Source organism: Poecilia reticulata, chromosome 6 (assembly GCF_904066995.2).
Source record: "Poecilia reticulata chromosome 6, P_reticulata-male-v2, whole genome shotgun sequence".
NCBI classification, from domain to species: domain Eukaryota; kingdom Metazoa; phylum Chordata; class Actinopteri; order Cyprinodontiformes; family Poeciliidae; genus Poecilia; species Poecilia reticulata.
In genome coordinates, this window is record NC_088835.1 from 15,413,517 (window position 1) to 15,431,721 (window position 18,205).

Below are 18,205 nucleotides of genomic sequence, written 5' to 3' on the forward strand. Positions count from 1 at the left end.
TCCGAATAACATCCCAATGTCAGAGCTGTAGATCCTGGTGGTGTGTATTAGTGAGTCGATGTCTCACTCGCTCTTGGCGTACAGCTTAATGTCATCCATGTAGAGGAGGGTTAGGGTAACATTAATGGTGGCCCCATTCTTGAGTTGGTATCCGTAGCCAGTCTTGTTGGTGATTTGGCTGAGGGGGTTCAGATGCAGAACAGCAGTGGACACTTGTGCAAGTGGTTTGCAGTTTGCATTATATATAAATAAAAAAATTAAATAAAATAAAAAAAACAAAATTGCAACTGAAAACCAATTGTGCAAGTGGTTTGCAGTATATATTTAAAAAAAAAAAAAAATAAATAAATAAAAAACTGCCCTGCAACAGACTGGCGACCTGTCCAGGGTGTACCCTGCCTCTCGCCCGGAACGTTAGCTGGAGATAGGCACCAGCAACCCTCCCGACCCCACTAAGGGACAAGGGTGTAAAGAAAATGGATGGATGGATGGAATAAATAAAAAACTGCCCTGTGACAGACTGGCGACCTGTCCAGGGTGCACCCCGCCTCTCGCCCGGAACATTAGCAGGAGATAGGCACCAGCACCCCTTCCTAACCCCACTAAGGGACAAGGGTGTAAGAAAATGGATGGATGGATAAAAAACTGCAACTGTAAACCAATTGTGCAGTTTGCAGTATATATATTAAAAAATAAATAAATAAAAAAAAAAATGTAAAAAAAACCTGCAACTGCAAACCACTTGCACAAGTGTTAATCAAATGGGGCAGAAATCAAAAACTCTGGAAAGAATCATAATTCTTTCCAGGAAACTCTCTGCCCCCACTGCTGTTCTGCATAGGTCTGAATCCCCTCAGCCAAATTATCAATGCGAGCCATCCCGTCCTTCCAAACAGACTCCAGGATGGTGGCTCATGGGATCCTCCCGGTCAGAGCCGTCATGCACTCCCGCGACATCTGCCCCCGACCCGGAGTTGGTTAGGCACCTTCTGTGGGAGTGTAGCACTGCTGTGGACCTGTGGGCAAAGGCCGGCTCCTTGCAATTCCCATACTTGCCAGCAAGGGAGGTTCTCGACACGCAGCTAGTGCTGCATGGGGTGAGCCACCGGAAAACATAAAAAAGGACCTCATGGAGATGTGGCTTACCCTAGCCACCATATGGACCTCCAGAAACCTGCTGGTAAGCAGGCGCAGGCAGATACCCACTCACGTTTCTGTGATCCGAATGGTGCCTGTGTCCTTGAGCTTGTAGCTCAAGGACACAGGCACAAAGAAGAATCGCCTGCGCCTCTTTTGACGAAGGAGCCGGCACTCCACGGACAGAGGTCCCAGCAGCGGCGGCCTGGCTCTCCGGGTGAGGCAGGTGGGAAGGAGCAATGGGGGAGGAAAGCCCCTCTGAGCGCCATCGCTGTTTGGAAGAAAGCGATGGCTCCAAACTTCAACCAGACTGGCCACGGATACCGACTCAAGAATGCAGCCACCAAAAGTCTCCTCCTCTACATGCATGGCATCAAGCTGTACTCCAAGAGCGAGCGAGACATTGACTCACTGATCCGCACCACCAGGACAGGGAAGGTCATCCACACAGAAGGGGTCTCACTCCCAGAAGGAACAATAGCAGACATAGAGGACAGTTACAAGTACCTGGGAATACCACAAGCAAATGGCAACCTCGATGAGGTCACAAGGAAAGGAGCCACAGCCAAATACGAGGGGGTACCCAAAAGTTTCCAGAATGACGCTGCTGCACGCGCAGTTTTCGTAGTACACGATTCTGCCGCTAGGTATTTGTTCAACCACGCCTTCTCAATCAGTGTGCCAAGCGGCGTTGATGTGGAAGGTTTCATCTACCCGCAGTGAATTTTCTTGTAAGAGCGGTTTTGTCCAGCCGTCGTTTTTCTTCATGGAGAAGTTCTATGATCAGCGTGCGGCTGAAGCTTTGCTTCCTGCTCGGGAAAAAAGCATCGGAAACCGTTCAAATGTTAAAGACTGCAAGTTATGACGCTATGTGTCAAGCTCAAGTTTACTCGTGGTTCACCCGCTTTAAAAATGGCGAAATGTCAATTGATGAACAACCGCTTTTTTCCGGAGCAGGAAGCAAAACTTCACAGCCGCGCTGTGCTGCTGCCGCAACTGAGGTGAAATTATTGGGGGGGACGAATGTGACTCTCTTCAATATTGGGGGGGGACATGTCCCCCTGTCCCCCCTGCTTTCTATGCCTATGGGGGGGGTATATGTATCTAATATATTTAGGCAGGGGGCCTCGAGATAAAAGGTGTGTAGTACATCAGATTTCAAGACTGACTCAATGAGAGTGTAGTTACTAAAATACTCCATAGCTGTTGCCCTGGTAACAGCACTGCAGAGTAAACATTCTGTGAAATCTTTGCTGTGTTGTTGTGAACAGTGGTGGAGCCCTTTCCTCCAAATCCCTCACGTTTATCATTGTTTCTCCTTTCTCTATCTGGGAAGGTTGCAACAATGTGTGATGCAAAGCATCAGCTACTGAACAGGAACGACCTGGTGCCATTACACGTCAATCACCTGTAGGGGGGGTTTGGCTGGGGGTACCTTCAGGAGATACGGGGGGCTGTCCCCACTCTGCACCCACTCTAGCTTCACCCGGATTGTAAAATTATGAAAAAGCATAAAGAAAAACAAAACATGCAACAGAATTCTAAGAAATGCGCTTTGAAGAGAGGGAAGACTGTTCTCAAAAGAGAAAACAGAGGCAGCTTGTACAAGGCTGCAAGAATTTTTTTTTTCTTTGTTTGTTTTCTACACCGATTCTGTTCGAAAGCTCAAATAAACACGTCCACACTTCAGCACACCTCCACACAGTCTCATGGGAAGGAGCTGAATCTGCAGATTTTATGTACAGTCAGAACGTATGTGTTTAGCAAAGACATGCACACAGATAGAGAGAGCGCACTGAAAAGATGCGAGAATGTTATTTTAAAGGTTGTAGCCCAAAAACATTCTGAAAAGCAGCTAAATAAGAAACCAGATAAATCCTGGCATAAAACCATGTCTCAGCAGAGACATGCTTAACTGCCTACATGAACTTTGCTCTCAACGCTATGCCGATCCTAAATTTCATATTTTGAGACTTGCAGCAACTGCTGATTAATAGAAGTACTTCTGAATAGTTTCAAAAGAGTTATCTCTCGACGTCATAGGTCTTTTTGCCCTGCAGCAACTTTATAATGCATTAATATTTGATCAGCTGAGAACTGGGTCCACAAATGTTTACCAATCCCAGCTCATTTCATGACGTTTATGTTGTTGGGATTGGAACAAGTATAAGAAAGTTTGTGCAAACTGTGAACTGCAAAATGCAGCTGTTTTTTATAAAGGTAATCAAGCAAGACTCAGTAGTCACATCTGCGTCCTGCTGCGGCCATAATTGGAACTAAAGCCGAATCTGCAAAAATGTTCCAACTGGGAAAAAGTCACGAACAAAATAGACATTTACCTTCTCCTCTGGTAATCTGTACCATATGTTGCTAGTCGGGATGGGGGTGGAGAAAACCCAGAAGAAATTGGAGTCAGAAATTGGGAAAACATCCAGCAATCATTTGTTTTTAGCACTTTAGGTATGGATATCAGGACTTGATCTTACATCATGTGCACAGCTCTGCCCACTCTGCACTGTAAACTACAGTTGCAGACCGTAGTTTGATCTAAAGGAGATTTGTCATGGTTCAGACGCACAGAGATTGTCTGTCTCTGCAGCATGTAACGCAGTCAAGGCTCCTCCACTTTCAAAGCTCAGATTGACAGAACTATTAGAGCCCCGCAAGACACGTAGGACGGGACAAGGTTGCCTCACCTCTGCATTTACTCCTCGTCATGCTGTTGGCTGACTGTGAATATGTGGAGTGAATAGAAAAGCTGGACCAAAACAAGACCGAGAAATTGAAGAAGGAAGGCAGAGGGAGGGAGAAATTGGGAGCAGAAATGAGACAAAGGAGAAGTGACAGAACAGCAGCAAGAAGGCACAAACAAAAACCTAAAGTCGTTCTGCTGAATCTCTCAGGCAGCGCAACGGAGCTGATTGTGTTCTTAAAAAATAGAAAGGAAATTGCGCATTCACTTAACTCAAACATGTAGAGCGGAGTGTAGAGTGTGCTGCAAGCAGTGACACAAACATAGTCTGAAGGTCAGTGGTCTGAGCTCTCATGGGTGGTAATGGGATACTGGTCCAGTGGAACAGAATTGGTACTGCATCAGCAGATTTAACACTTGCTTAAGAACCAATAAAGTCCTGTTCTGAGCATGTCTTTATGCTAATTTAGTTTTTGTGTGCAGGAAAAAAAGCAACAAAAAAACCCCCACCAAACATAACAGCAGTAAATTTAGGACACTTCCATATTTACTCCTGTTTAAAAGCGCTAAAATCACACAAATCAATCACCTCAGGTCCACTTGGTTGAAACATTAAAGCACTCAGTATTCTTTGGATCTTTAACCTTTTTCGAACTCAGACATTTAGCTTGGAGGGCTTTTGACTGTTGAAGTGAGACAGAAAGACATTATGAGATGAAAAGCGCTGTCTGGTGCGTTTAAGAAGAAGAATGTAGCATTTAGAAAGGTCTCAAATGACTGTCAAATCAGCCATTTCACTTGTATAGAAAATAGTTTCAAAACAACTCACAACATGCACTGATCAGACAATCCAAGCAAGCAAAAAGATAAAAAATAAATAAAATCTTTCGACAAACCCCAAAATGTCATCAAGCAACCTGCAGCAGGCTCTCACAACTGTTGATTTTAAAGTTCATGTCGTTCTATCAGAAACTCAACGAAGTTGTGTAATTGTGACTGAAAGTGAAGGGAAAAAATGAAGTCAAGACTAAAGTATGGTGTTTTTATGCACAACATTTTCATTTCCAATCTAAAACATGTTAAAGCAGCTCATGTAATCAGTACTATACAATTCATTAAAATGTGTAATCAATAATGTATTCTATTGGTTGTTTATAACAAAGAGCTCTCATGGGTAGGTCATGGTTCGCAAAAAAAAACTAACAAAAAAAAACCAGTTGGTTTAAAAAAATAAAAAAATATTTTTGGTGAATCCAGAAAAAACACTCAAATAAAGTGGAGGGGAAATTGAAAATATGACAAAAACTCAAGCTGATGCTTAATTTATGTTGCCAACCGATTACCGCAGACTTTAATGTTCTCTTACATGTCATTTAGACAATTTCCGTTTCATCAAAAATCAAGATGCTAAAATGGTTACTTCAGAATCCACCAGTCGTAATTATCCGCTTCAAAAACCAAAAAAAATCCAAACTATTCCTTTAAACTTCAAAAGGTTTGTCTTTGGTGTCTAAGAAGCCCACTTCAAATGGCAAAGCCACTGCTGTCACATAAGATATGTACTCTGGATGTTTTGGTGAAGAGCACAGTTATTCACAGCCATCACATACATGTGGAGGAGCAAATTAGAAGCTGTAATGTTTCCGATCCCATGCAAGATACAGACAGCAGTGGCACCCCAGAGCTTCTTCAGTAACACACTGCTCCATCCTGAATGCATTAAGAACTATATTTATCTGAATTGCATTATTTAATCTTTTTAAGCAATCCATTGTAGACATGTAATTAATGCCGTTTCTCTTTATGGGGTTACGCTATCTCAATGAAAGAGCAATTTGGACTCCTTTTTTTTGTTACTGTCCCACTGCCTCCTTCACATGCAAGTGACTGAAACACACTCGGACAGAACTGGGGTTTTTCCTGGTAAGATAGTTCCTGATTTGTAAGTGCTCCAGATGAGGCAGGCCGATGGAGAGTGGATGAAATCATATGTGGCAGTTTCTTAGACTTTAAGGTTCCATGTTTATTCAGGTCCAAAGAAGTGAGCTGCAGAAAAAAAAGATCTGTAATGACAAAGGATAATTCTGTCCTTCAGTGAAAACATAGGGTATATAGTGTGTGTGTGATTCATAAAAAAACACTAATAATAATAATAAAAAAAATAATAATAATAATAAAAAATAAAAAAAAATTGAGAAGAAATGTGTTTATATCTGCCACAGGAGCAATATCTGTCCAGCTTTTATTAAGCTATAAATAGTTCTGTGTTACTCGTATATAAAATAGCTCATCTGCTCACGGTAACTCCAGAAATCCCACATAAGTTTGCACCCACACTGCTAAGCGTACTGAAGCCAAGGATTAGTGAAACCTGCAGAAAGCTTGACATTGGCAGCTCAGGGAGGCAAATAGTAGGAAACCTTCTTCACCTTGAGTAATCCTCTGATCATGATGACGACACCTAAGGATTTATAGAGGGAACATAATGAATAATCCTTAAAGTAGTTTGACATTTTCAGATGAAGGGTTCTCTTAGCTTGATAAGCATTAGCCAAACTGTGAATATAACAGAGCAAGCACTTCTGTGATATCTAGTATGATACGAAACGGCTGATTTTTTTTTTCTTTTTTGTCTTTAGACAGATGTTTAAAAGAACATTGCCATGCAAACCTCGACCTAAATAATGCAGATTTTAAATATGACAGAGTAAGTGGTGTCATATTAGCAAAAAGGTGGGGGCAGGTTTTATTTGGATCTTTACCAGATCTGCCCGGAGGTTTGTCTGCGTCTGCAAATATTTGTGGTTTTGCATGTATTAAAGCTCCATCCATCCATTTTCTTACACCCTCATCCCATTGGCGTCAAGAGGGGTGCTGGTGCCCATCTCCAGCTGTCAGCGGGCGAGAGGCGGGGTTCAACCTGGACGGGTCGCCAATCCATCGCAGGTATTAAAGCTCCGACAAATGAATATGTCTTGATGCATACCGTCACACAGTTTCCCTTAGCACACAAGATATTTTCTCAGAATTTCATTTAACTTGCATGAAAAGAAAGCAAGTCTAAAACTTGTTTACCGCAATCTTCCCTGTAATTTCCAGGCCAGACTGGATGCTGTTTAAGAGGGATCATTTCACTTTATGTAAGAAAAGGTATTTGGAGCTCCAAAAGAACGCGGTGATACTGACGCTTCACCCAGCTAATCCACTTGCTGGTACTTGTTTGCCCAGACTTTCTCTCTTGCTATAAAAAGACATAGACACCGCTTGTTTGGGTCTCATCTGTCACCCACAGCATCTCTTATGGATTTTCCTGTTTTGATCCTTGCCATCTGTGCCTCTTTCTTTCCTTCTATTTTTCATCCATAGTCAACATAATGAACAATTCATTCATGACTTTGGCTATGCATTTATTCTGATCTAGAAGTGCTGTGTTATTCATCAAAGTAAAAGCTTGTTCAGAGTAACAAGAAGGTAATGGTAAGCTACAAGGAAAACACAACAAAGTTTCTCTAGAATGGAAAAAGAAAACACTCTAAAAATAGCTGGAATTGTGTTGATTCTATGATAAAAAAAAATAAACCCACATTTGGGGTAAATCCATAATTTATGCTCATTTAAAAGCAATTGTTGGGTTGACAGTGTTAGAACTATTATGGGGAAAATCTAATTTTGGTATAAAAGGTCAAGCATGAAAATGAGAGAAAGCTCCTAAATTATTCTTAGCTGCGGCAGCTCCGGCAGTAAAGCGACTTAGAACAAAGACTGAGCTTTTTACTTCATGATTGACCATAATTGGGCCAGACTGCAATGTTTCCTTCAAGGGCACGAGCTCCGTCGAGTTTACATTCGATGACTGGTGAATGGATATGTGTGAGTGTGTGCTCTGCAAAAATGCTGCACTCATTTGAGCAGCATGCGGATTAGAATTAATGAATGGCAGCTCAGCAGCTGCACACAAAGAAATGAAGCAAACTTCTGCGATGGGAAGGTTTTACAGGAGCAGATTGGCACACTTTTAACGGCTATCAGTTTTAGTCCTTGTTGACATGTCGATTATCATTAAGTGTGATAATTGTGTTGACGCGTGTGACTTATGCCTTGACTGTCTTTGACTGCGGTTGTGCACAGAATGTCCCGATCTGGGACAATAAAAAGAGTGAACTGAAGTGCATGAGAATAAGGCTTTGTTACGGAATTGAAAAATGAAGTGCAATCTATTGCAGGCATTACCATCTGGGTGCAGGACTTACTGTATTCTATCACTTGTCGCTCCTTAATCAACTGGAGTAAACTTGGCTGGTGTTCTCCCTCGTTGTACTAGACTCTGCGTCTCATCAGCATTTCTCATTACGCTCAGAAACTCATAATTTATCCCACATCCCCTCGTGGGTCCCTGTGTGAGTCTGAGTGTGCTTGCAGCAGGTTTCTGTGTGCGACTGTGTGCTGCTGTGTAAGGGTTTCCCTTAGTACAGATATGTTATGTTTCACTGCTAGACATAATGGGGACCGGTCTCCGCTGGTACAGAGTGGTACTGCTGCTGACTGCAGCCATTCCTGCTTGCCTGCTTTCACCACATCACGTCCACCAAGCGTCCACCTCACACAACACTGACACACAAATAAGCAACAAAAGACTTGTGAATGTGAGGCGGGGGCTCCACTTAATCACCCCAGAAAAAGGCTCTTACAACAGAACAAACAGTGTGGTGTAATTATTCTAAAAGCACACACATCATACCCTCGACATGTGCCCTGACGCTATCTAAAATCTGTCTTTTCTCACATTTTTTTATGTTGACTTTAAAAGGAAATCCCACCTGGGTTGCGCACTTCAAACTGTAATGTTCCCATTGTTTCCAAAGGATGTGCTTCAGCACAGTAATTTGCCATTTTTGTGTGGCCACTTTGCCTTTTCTGCTTTCAAGAGTGGGTTAACCTCAGGAAGGTGCATTCTTTGTGTTGAAAAGAGCACACATTAGTGACAGCGAATGTGAGTTCCTGGCAAGAAAAAGCGCACAAGAGTGAACACAGCACAATGCCACAGAGCAGCAAGACGGTTGTTCAAATTGTCTCAAATTACCTCTCTGCAGTGTAACATTTCACAGTTTCGTGGCAACAAAGCAAAAGGAAGAAAGGTGTTGCTGTGGATCATTTCTATAAACTTTGCAGGTTGTGCAAGATGAGACTGTGAAAGATGCAAATATTGAATCAAAACATGTGTAACTGATTTAAATGCTGGAATATGGGGCTTTTCAAGGGGGTGGGAGGTGCCACATGAGGAAATAATTAAACCAGAAAAAGTAACTTCAGATATTTAGCCAACTTCACCAAGCGACCAAATGGTTGGATTTTCAGTACCTAAAGCTAAAACACAATATGTCTGGCTTGTGTGGAACGGCTGTCAGGAAAAAGTATTTTCTCTGTTTATAACACTATAACCACTAAGGATAACTTAGAGGTCACTTTAATGGAATTCACTGATTAGTTTCCTGTTTACCAGGTACTTTCCCATAACTTACTGTGTACCTTCCTGAAATGAACAGGTACATTCATGGTAAGTTCTACAAAGTAACTTATAAGTGCCAAAAAAATATCTAGTAAGAGCCATAAAAGTACATTTTGAAATCTATCCTCGTAAATCCCAGATTGTACCTGGTAAGTGACCAGCAAGTTCCTTGGTATTTTAAGGAAAATGTCTTGTTAGTCAAGTAACTTCTGACAACCAGGAATGTGGCTGGTAAAATAAGTAGCAGGAAAGTACCCGTTACTTCTGAAATGAACTTGGGATGTTCCTGGAATGTACTTTGTTACTTTAACAAATGAACCAGAATGCTTTACTAAAGTTCCAGAATGTTCTTGGTAAGTTGTAGGAAAGTAGCCAGCAATTCAATACAAGCTCCAGGAATGTACAGGATAAGACAAGCTTCAAGAAGGTAAAAGACAAGTTTAGTGAAATAACTTGAAGGTTTACAGTAATACATGGGCTATTTTATGCAAATATGTTAGGTAATAACATACATCTCCATTTGGCAAACAAATAAACACAAATAAACCTCATATCAGCTGACAAGCTTGGCAGAGAAAGGTGCATAACTTTGTTCTGTGAGTCGAAGCACATAGATGCTTTACCGACATATTCTTTAATCAGACATGGGGCCTTCTGACCAAAAACCGAGCTTCTGTGTTGGGTTATCAACAGGACAATTATTCCAAACATAGCAACATCACATTGAAAAGGAAAACAGGCAAGGTGTTTTAGTGTTGTAGTAAAAGTCCACACCTTATTGAAATGCTGCAGTTGGAGCTTAAGAGAGTGGAATTTAAAGAGAAATGTCAGGAAACCCAAATGGAGTGAAAATGGATCTGAATTCATCCACACATGTGGGAGGGATACAGAGAAAACCATTTCACAGGGTATGGCTGCTAAAGATAATTCTTTATCATTTCTGTAGAATTTCTTAGCATGATTAATCCATAATTTAGTTACCTTTCCCACATAATTTAAGGTAAGCATACTAAATATGTACACCATCACTGGTTTCTGAATATCGAACATTTTTGAGACAAATAGTTTAAAGACTTTTCTACTCATTACACCTTAGGCATATGTATTTTTTGTCCATAATAAAACCTTAAGAAATAACACCACAGAATAGCGTAGGTTATGAAAACTAGCATCTACCTTCATTCACTTAACATCAAGGTACAACAATAAACTTCTTTTTTTTATGTAAAAAAGGGAACAGTTTCAACCCAATCAGCATCGCCTGAACTTGAAAGTCGTGTCACAACTGTGAGTGAGATTGAGAACCTGTCCTCAGGGTGACACAGATCCCTGAGCACTGGATATAATGTTCCGCTAAATTCATTTTCTGCGACATGCACATGCCTTCAGGAATACTAAAGAATCCCTGTGCCCTGGTTCTGATAGGAGTCAGAAGAAATTGTTCACTATATGGAGCAGTTTCCTGTTCTGACAGGAACTCGCAGCTGAAGCAGGGAAACCCAACACCCACTTGCAAACAACACTGAGTCAGACATGGTGAGGAGCCCCTGACGTCTTGATGTATATATGCGTATATGGCAATGTGTGTTTTGGGTTCGTGTGTAGTAGGGCGGCTGGGGGGGAGCTGCCATATGGTGGATGTGCCAAAGCGTGACTGCAGCAGTAGGTGAAAACAGACCTTATAGAACACGGTAATTATGGACTCTGTGTTAAAGTCTGACATATCAAGTCACGAAACAACCAAGAACAAGCATTTCCGCATGTGTTTAAAATTGATGAAATGCAAAGAGAAAGAGCCATGCATATTTTATAATGTACTGTACATCCAGTGCCTTACCAATAGTTTCACATTACACGGAATAATCACATTTTTAAGCAAACTGACAATGAAAAAAATGATTCCTGAAGCAAAGCATTGTTTTCTGAATTGATATAAAACAGCCTCCTTCTGTAATCTAAAATGAATTTTCCCACATAGGGACAATAAATGACATTTCTCTCCTGTTCTCCAATTAGTAATTTATATTGCAGAGGTATACCTTTCCCTCGCTGCTCCAGTCCTAAAGTTGTACCAAGGTATTTTTATACTTACAATATGAGTGTGAAGGTAAAATAAAAAAATAAATAAATCGTAAAACTCAAATTTACATCAAACAGTGGAAAAAGTAACCAGCATATCATATCTGCAAACATAATCCGTTGAAGATTATATTTGTTTTCACTTTTTGTCACATTCATAAATGTGTCAAAAAATCAAACAAATTTTAAAATGAGTTTACATCTAAAATACAAAAGGCAGCTGTCAAATGCTGACTTCATTTACTAAGGAAAAAATAATCAAGACCAACATGGGAAAACATAATTTTCCCATGTTCAATATTGAATTACTTATTATTAACCACAATATTGGGTTGAATCAGTAGCCCCAAGCAGGTATATTATTGTCTATAACTCACTGTAACTCACTGAAATAAAGCACGTCTAACAAAAAGCAGGCCATGAACCTGAAAAGTAACATCTAAAGAACTGCAGCGTCACTTTTCCTCAGTTAATGTCACTGTTTATAATTCATCAACAGGTATAACTAGGCAAAATCCATGTGGGACTTCCCATGTAAAAGCCACATCTGACCAAAAAGGCCTGTCTCAGATTTCTCAAAAAAGAGACATACTGTACATATATTTCATTAAAATGCCGATGCAAACCCAAAATTGGCCTTTTACGCTGAAAAACAGAGTAAAAAGAAATTAGAAATTAACTTTTGGGAGGAAATATTATCATTTGCAATAATCACGCACTGAACCAGCTGGCTAACCGTTTTAACCTCTCTGATGTTCAAATGCTTACACTTGACCATTCATCCTGCTTCCAACACAACCGGATGGAAAATACATGTTTACTTAACCTCTTACATGTCATAATATTATGCCTGATGCTGGTGGTAAAGTTCTAATTATTCATTTATTTAAGCTATGAAAGTTGCTTAAAGGACTAAAATTGTATTTGACATCTGTTTAGACAATAAAAAGTATAAAGGAACACAAAAACATAATTGGCTTTCAATGAAGATAAAGTATTTGCTTGTTGAGGGATACTTGAAATTGTTCAGGGTGTGTACTTATTTTTTCCAGTGTAACCTCATTACTAAGATAAAGACAAGACAGGAAGGAACCCACTGAGGTAACAACCTTATTGGATTTGTGACAGCACAGAAATGGAAATCGTCTTTGGTGGATGAGATGCAATAAAGATATTCATAAGAGCTTCCTCACAAAGCTGGGTCACCAGCACCATTGCCTAACACAAAAAAATCACCTCTGTAACTCCCGCTTGGCAAAGGGAGACAGATAGAATAAATGGAGCGATGCAGGGTTCAATTTGGCGGGCAGAAGCTCTGTTAAGGTCAATCCAGCCTCTGCTTTACTGGTTTGGTTTTGACAGAAAAAAATGGCAGTCTTTGCTTTCCCCATCTCTAAAGATGAAAGCAGAAAAGCCACTTTAGATTACGGAATATTTCAGAATAAATCTTAAATTTTTTAGCATGTTGGCAAATAATCCATTGACATTTATGCAAATCTATCCATCTTAACTTGTAATATCGATTCATTAATAGTAACTTGCATAAGCTTACTACAAGAAGTTACCAAGCTTTATATGAGACTAAAGCTTCTGAAATGAGATTTGTTTTGTTTGTAAAGACTTTTTTTTTCCCCAAAGTTTAACATTCAGAGCTCCAAAAATAACAGGGCACTTAAATCATGATGTAAATGATGAGACAAGACAGTCCTTCATCTTCTTTGTTTTCTTTAACAGTGCTACCAAATTAATAATTTTTGCTTTGCTTATTTCTAAGACCTCTATAATTTAAACAATGTATCAGCACTTGTATTGAATTCAATACTTGTCTAATGTCCTCTGATGGAAGATTTAAGTAGTAAAGGTGACAAGTGCCAGTTTAATTCAAAGTCTACAATGGCCAGAAGCCGTTTTCATGGAGTGCAAAGTTTTGAAAGACTTTCTGCAGAAACTTAAAGTGAACTGATTAATGTTGACCCCTTATTAGACTCACAAAATAATAACTTCTTGTTAGTGTTTTGAAGTAAAACTGACAAAAATGTGAGTATAAACTGCAAATTGTTTACTCAAAAAGGACAGGCTGTTTCCTACATTTGACAACAGTCTCCTGTATTCTCTATATGTCCAGGCTACAAAGTAAGACTATGAAACAGAAGATATTTTCCTATTCTATTCTATTCTATTCTATTCTATTCTATTCTATTCTATTCTATTCTATTGGAACACCATGCTCACAGTGAAACATGGTGGTTGCAGTATTATGCTCTGGAGTTGCTTTTCTTCATGGTGGATGGAATAATGAAGAGATGTCAAGAACTGGCCAACTTAGATCCTTTTAGTTGATATCTTGAAATGAAGTATACGTTTAAAGCAGTGCACATTTACAATAAATAATATTACAGCTTTTTCATAAATTTTTAACTTCTCAAAGAATTGTTTTATTTTTTTGCAGCTAAATTGTACGGGATATATTTCATGTGAACATGTATGAACAAGTTCTGAAATAAGCGATAGCCACTGTAGCCACAACTAAATGGAAATAAACTGGAATCTCGTGTTTTGTGTGACTAGAACTCTCCGCTTTGATTCCTAGCTGCATCCTATGAAAACAACACTGACCATGATTCCTTAAGATTGACTTGAATGATGTGAATGACAAAATCCATCCATCCATTTTCTTGCACCCTTTTTCCCTCAGTGGGGTCGGGAGGGGTGCTGGTGCCTATCTCCAGCCAACGTTTCGGGCGAGAGGCGGGGTACACCCTGGACAGGTCGCCAGTCTGTCGCAGGGCAACACAGAGACACACAGGACACACAACCATGCACACACACTCTCACACCTAGGGACAATTTGGAGAGGCCAATTAACCTAACAGTCATGTTTTTGGACTGTGGGAGGAAACCGGAGTACCCGGAGAAAACCCACGCATGCACAGGGAGAACATGGAGACTCCATGCAGAAAGACCGGGGCCGGGAATCGAACCCAGAACCTTCTTGCTGCAAGGCAACAGCTCTACCAACTGCGCCACTGTGCAGCCCTGAATGACAAAATGATCGATAAAGTTTATGGGGTTCATAGTTTATGGAAATAGGACCTGGAAGTGCCTAGAGTTTCATTTGCAAGCCAGAAAACTTGATATATTTGTTAACTGTTGTATTTAGTGGCTGAGCTATTAATGGCAGGACAAGTTAAACAAACAACATCCAAGATGGACGTTGTACAATTCTACATGTCCAACTGATTTAATGAGATCCAAACAATCAGAAGTGCAAATATTGTTTAATAAAGCTACTCTGAGCCATATTGAGTTGAGTTGATATGGGATCTCTGACTTAACAAGTCTGCAATTCATGAAGAATTCAGACGCAAGGGTCAAGCTCCAGTTGATTTCTCGGAAGTAGAGCCTGAGAGATTTTCACTACTAAATACAAATTGGAAACCACATTTTCTGAACTGCTAACACCCTATTACTCTGCATGTAACGTGGGTTTGGCCGTTATAGAACATTTGACTGAAAACTCTGAAAAATGGCATTAACAAATTAGAGCACATCAACCAAAGGAGCAACACGGGGTCCACACAAAACAATGATTAAACGCTACATAAAGAAGAATCTGGTTCAAAAGCACAGGCAACCTTCCCATTTAAATGCCTCGATTTATTCAGCAAAGTACTCAAAATGTGAGTTTGGTTCCACACTACAGTCCAACACTTAACTTGGGTTTTATGCCCTGTGCCACTTTTCAGGCTATAAGGGCTATATCGACATTCTACATGTTCCAGATGTTTCATTTGTGTCTAATTCCTGCTCATTGTTCCCATAGACTGTTGAATGATGTTCCCAGTGCATGTTCTGGATACCTGTTCCAGGTTTGGACAACTGTTCCAAACCTGTAACAAGTGAACAGGTATCCAAACCTGTTCACTTGTCCAGGTTTGGATACTGGCCAAGTGAACAAAAGAGTCCCACATTCAAGTAGGCAAAACAGTGCTCATACTCAACAAATATTGCATTGATATCTAACTCCATGGAACTTGTCTCTAGATTTTTTTGATATGCGTCATAGTATGTGAGCAGTGCTTAAGTTTAACTTGAGCCGTCCAAAGAAAGTTAGACAATTCTGCACTGCTCTCAGCAGCTAGAAATGGAAACAAATGTCTAACACGTCTGACATATAAAACCAGTGGAACAGTGAAGGTAAACCGTTCTCGACACAATGACAGGTTCCTCTCAGTGATTCATAAAAACAGTCAGTCTTTCTAGCTTCCTGTCTCTTTGTCTGTCTCATCCCTCTCTCATTCACTCTCAGTTTTATTTACATCAGTCTGCATAATGCATGACAGCACACAAGTCCCACAAGGCTTTTCATTATGTAAACCTGTTGCAAGAGGAACATCCATCATTACACGGGCGTTTGTTTGAGTAGCTTTTGATTGGTAAAGCAGGAGTAAACTCTAAATGCAATTTTACATTTCTAAGCAAAGAAGTGAACGTATAGAATCTGTAAAGTGTTTTGCTGATCTGTTTGTAGTACAAATGACTACAGGAATGAAAGAGAACCGCCCCCAACTCCTTGGGAGGAAAAACCCACTTCTGCAGGGATTCACTGATGGACACCAGCAGGGAGGGGCCCTTTAACAAAAAGCTCTGAGAATGAATCACTGAACCTGAGTGTATTGGTTCTATCCTTATCAGTTTGCACATTAAGAAAACAACTGCATGTAATTTAAGATTGATATCAGGCAGTTGTGTCTGCAGTGCCTGGAGAGAAAAGGAGGCAATTGTGATAAGAAAAGAATTCTCCTCCTTTCTCCTCCCCTTCACATTTCTGTCATTCATTACCTGCCTGCATATGCTTGTACTCTTAGCAGCATTGCAGCTGAATGCACTAAGAGAAAACGTCATCAAGTATCGTGACGACGAAAAGACTCAAACTTCTCCTGCACTTGTTAATTTGCGAGTTTCTCTTTATTCACTTGATAGTCACCAAGTGACTATCAAAATGTGAGTTTGGTATATATATATATATATATATATATATATATATATATATATATATATATATATATATATATATATATATATATTATACAGAGAGCTGAAGAGTAGAAACACCCTGTTGCACCGACTTCCAGCCTTCATAACTCACCACTCGCATTCTTCCCGCAGATCAGGTGTTGCCAGGGCTGCACCGACCCCCACACCTCTGCGTCGCCGTTGACGGCCTGCTCCAGGACCTCCACCGTGAACTTGGGGATCCCGTTGTCGCGCTCCAGCAGGGCGCTGCGCAGCACCCGCGCGTACACCTCGCGGAAGAGGCTCTCCATGCATGCGGCCAGGTAGATGGCCGCGTGCTCGTGGATCCTGACCGCGACCCTGCTGTCCACCATCCACCTGAAGAACTTCCCCACGTTGAAGATGAGCCCGCAGCGTGCCGACTTGCCGCGGCTGAACTTGTCCTCGTCCGTGCTCATGTTGTACATGGACAAGGCACTGACGGCCGCGCCGATGCAGCTCATCGAGACGCTCCATGACAGGATGATCTTTATGGCACTTTGCACCTCGTATTTAGTGCATTTGGCGTAGCGCAAGCTCAGGCGCTGCGCCTCCTTGGCGACCCTGACCAGGACGCGGCTGACCAGCACCGAGAGCCTGAGCAGGACGTCCTGAGGTGGCGTCGGAAGACTCATCTCCTCGTCCTTGCACAGCGCGCTTGCAACTTCCCCGAGGCTCCATGGCACATCCTCAAGCTCGGGTAGTTTAGCGCACTGCCCGCTGCACTCCAGGATCTCGGCGTCCTCCACCAGGACCGTGTTAACAGTGTCCAGACTGTTGTGTCGACTGTGCATTGAGTCGGTTAAATGCCAGTAATTCCCCCCATGTGCCTCTGAGCAGCACAGCGACGCACTGGACGATCTGAAGGAGTCAGCGGCTCCACCATAACCAGAATCTAGCGTCAAATCCTCCAGGGTCCTCGCTGCTGACTTGCTACTCCTTGCCATAACTGCACTTCATAGCTACTGTAGAAAAAGAAGAGCTTGGGGAAAAGTGGGGTCGGGGGGTAGGGGGGGGGGGGGATATGCTCAAAAGATGGTAGTTTGGAATCGCCTTGCCCGGGTTCTGCTCACTGATTCGTTTTTTGCTTTTTTTGCTTTTCCTCCTTTGAGGAAAGTCCATCCAAGCCTGAAGAGAAGAAAGTTAGATTGCAGTATTTTACTTCAGCGCATCAACGGTGCTGTACCAACGCAGAGCCTGACAGATGGAGGCGGGGCCCTGGAGAAAATGAGAGTACCCCTCAACCAATGGACTCTTGGGAAGGGACAAGAAAAGAGTTCTAATTGGTTTGCTTTAAAGGATCAATAAAAGAAACGTAGCTCATGACCAAAAAAAAAAATAATAATAAGGGAAATGATAACTGTAAATCATTAAAGGAATTTTTTTGCTTTTTAAATTATTTTGGAAAGAAGAACTAAACTTAACAATAACAATAACACTAGTGGAGACATAAGAGCAGATCTTATTTAAGGTAAATGAAAAACAAATCCACTGCAGCACGTAATGACTGAGCCTCTGATTCAAAAGCAGCTGCCTGAATGTGTTCATGGTTAAGGGACAAGTTCGAAAGAGTATCAGGCTATATGGGCCCATGTCTGATCGTAACATGATTCAGTACCATTAATAATAGATTGCATGCATAATGCATCGTCGTTTCTCTGAAGGAGAACTCATCGAAAAGATCCAATATTCTTTCTAGGACATGTGCTCTCTAGTTGATCCTCAAGGTCTAACTT

At 41.2% G+C, this 18,205-nt stretch overlaps 1 protein-coding gene across 2 annotated transcripts in view; it reads right to left on the minus strand.

The window, feature by feature from the left end:
- Nucleotides 1–17,815, minus strand: part of btbd11b (BTB (POZ) domain containing 11b) — an 89,989-nt gene extending 72,174 nt beyond the window's left edge. The window contains exon 1 of one of the 2 annotated variants that reach the window (XM_081608033.1): nucleotides 16,564–17,815. In XM_081608033.1, coding sequence (XP_081464159.1) covers nucleotides 16,564–17,416 — 853 coding nt within the window. In that variant the 5' untranslated portion in view covers nucleotides 17,417–17,815. The remainder of the gene's footprint in view (nucleotides 1–16,563) is intronic. The other variant, XM_081608032.1, reaches the window with a different exon arrangement.
- Between the last annotated feature and the right edge of the window lie 390 nt (nucleotides 17,816–18,205).